Here is a 712-nt window from a genome sequence, read left to right on the forward strand (position 1 = left end):
CTTGCTCACCCCCGCCCCCTCGGCGGCCCCACAATGCACCGCGCCTCGGTCGCCGCCGCCGCCCCACCTCCTCACCTCGCCTGGAGGGGCGGGGCCCACGGGCGCGATGGGCGGGGCGACAGAGGGGAGGAGTCTCTGGTCCCGCCCCCTGAGGGCCATGGGCGGGACGGGACTGTAGGAGAGAGGGAAAGGCGATGGGGAGGAAAGAGAGTGGGGGAAGAAGTGGAGAGGGAGGGAAGGAGGAGCCCCGCCCTAGGGGGGAGGCAGAAAGAGGGAAAGGTGAGGAGGGAGGAGGGAGGGGCCGAAGGATCCCAGTGCAGAGGCCCTGTAATGGGCGGGCTGGGCTGACTAAAGGAGGGAAAGGTGATGGAGAATGAGGAGGAAGGAGAGAGGAGCCCCACCCTCGGGGTAGGCAGAGAGGGAGAAAGATGATGGAGGAGGGATGAAGTAGGAGGCGGAGGAGGAAAGGTGACGGGGGAGGGGAAGGAGGGGGGAAAGGATGGAGAGGGAGGAGGAATAAGTGAGAAGTGAGGGGGAGGAGAAAAGGTGATGGGGAGGAGGGAGAGGGACTAGAAAGGAAGAAGAGGGACTAGAAAGGAAGAAGAGGAGAGAAGGGAGTGGGGGAAGGGAGAAGGAACCCCGCCCTAGGAGGAGGCTGAGAGGGAGAAAGGTGATGGAGAAGAGGGAGGAGGCAGAGGGGGAAAGGAGATGG

The 712-nt window shown here is 64.3% G+C and overlaps 1 protein-coding gene across 1 annotated transcript in view; it reads left to right on the plus strand.

Moving 5' to 3' along the window:
* The first annotated feature begins 33 nt into the window (after positions 1 to 33).
* The window catches only part of GLT8D2 (glycosyltransferase 8 domain containing 2), a 72,290-nt gene continuing 71,611 nt past the window's right edge, over positions 34 to 712 (plus strand). Inside the window, exon 1 of the mRNA XM_044679143.1 lies at positions 34 to 174. Within this exon, the coding sequence (XP_044535078.1) occupies positions 34 to 174 (141 nt within the window). The remainder of the gene's footprint in view (positions 175 to 712) is intronic.

This window comes from Gracilinanus agilis, chromosome 5 (assembly GCF_016433145.1).
Source record: "Gracilinanus agilis isolate LMUSP501 chromosome 5, AgileGrace, whole genome shotgun sequence".
NCBI classification, from domain to species: domain Eukaryota; kingdom Metazoa; phylum Chordata; class Mammalia; order Didelphimorphia; family Didelphidae; genus Gracilinanus; species Gracilinanus agilis.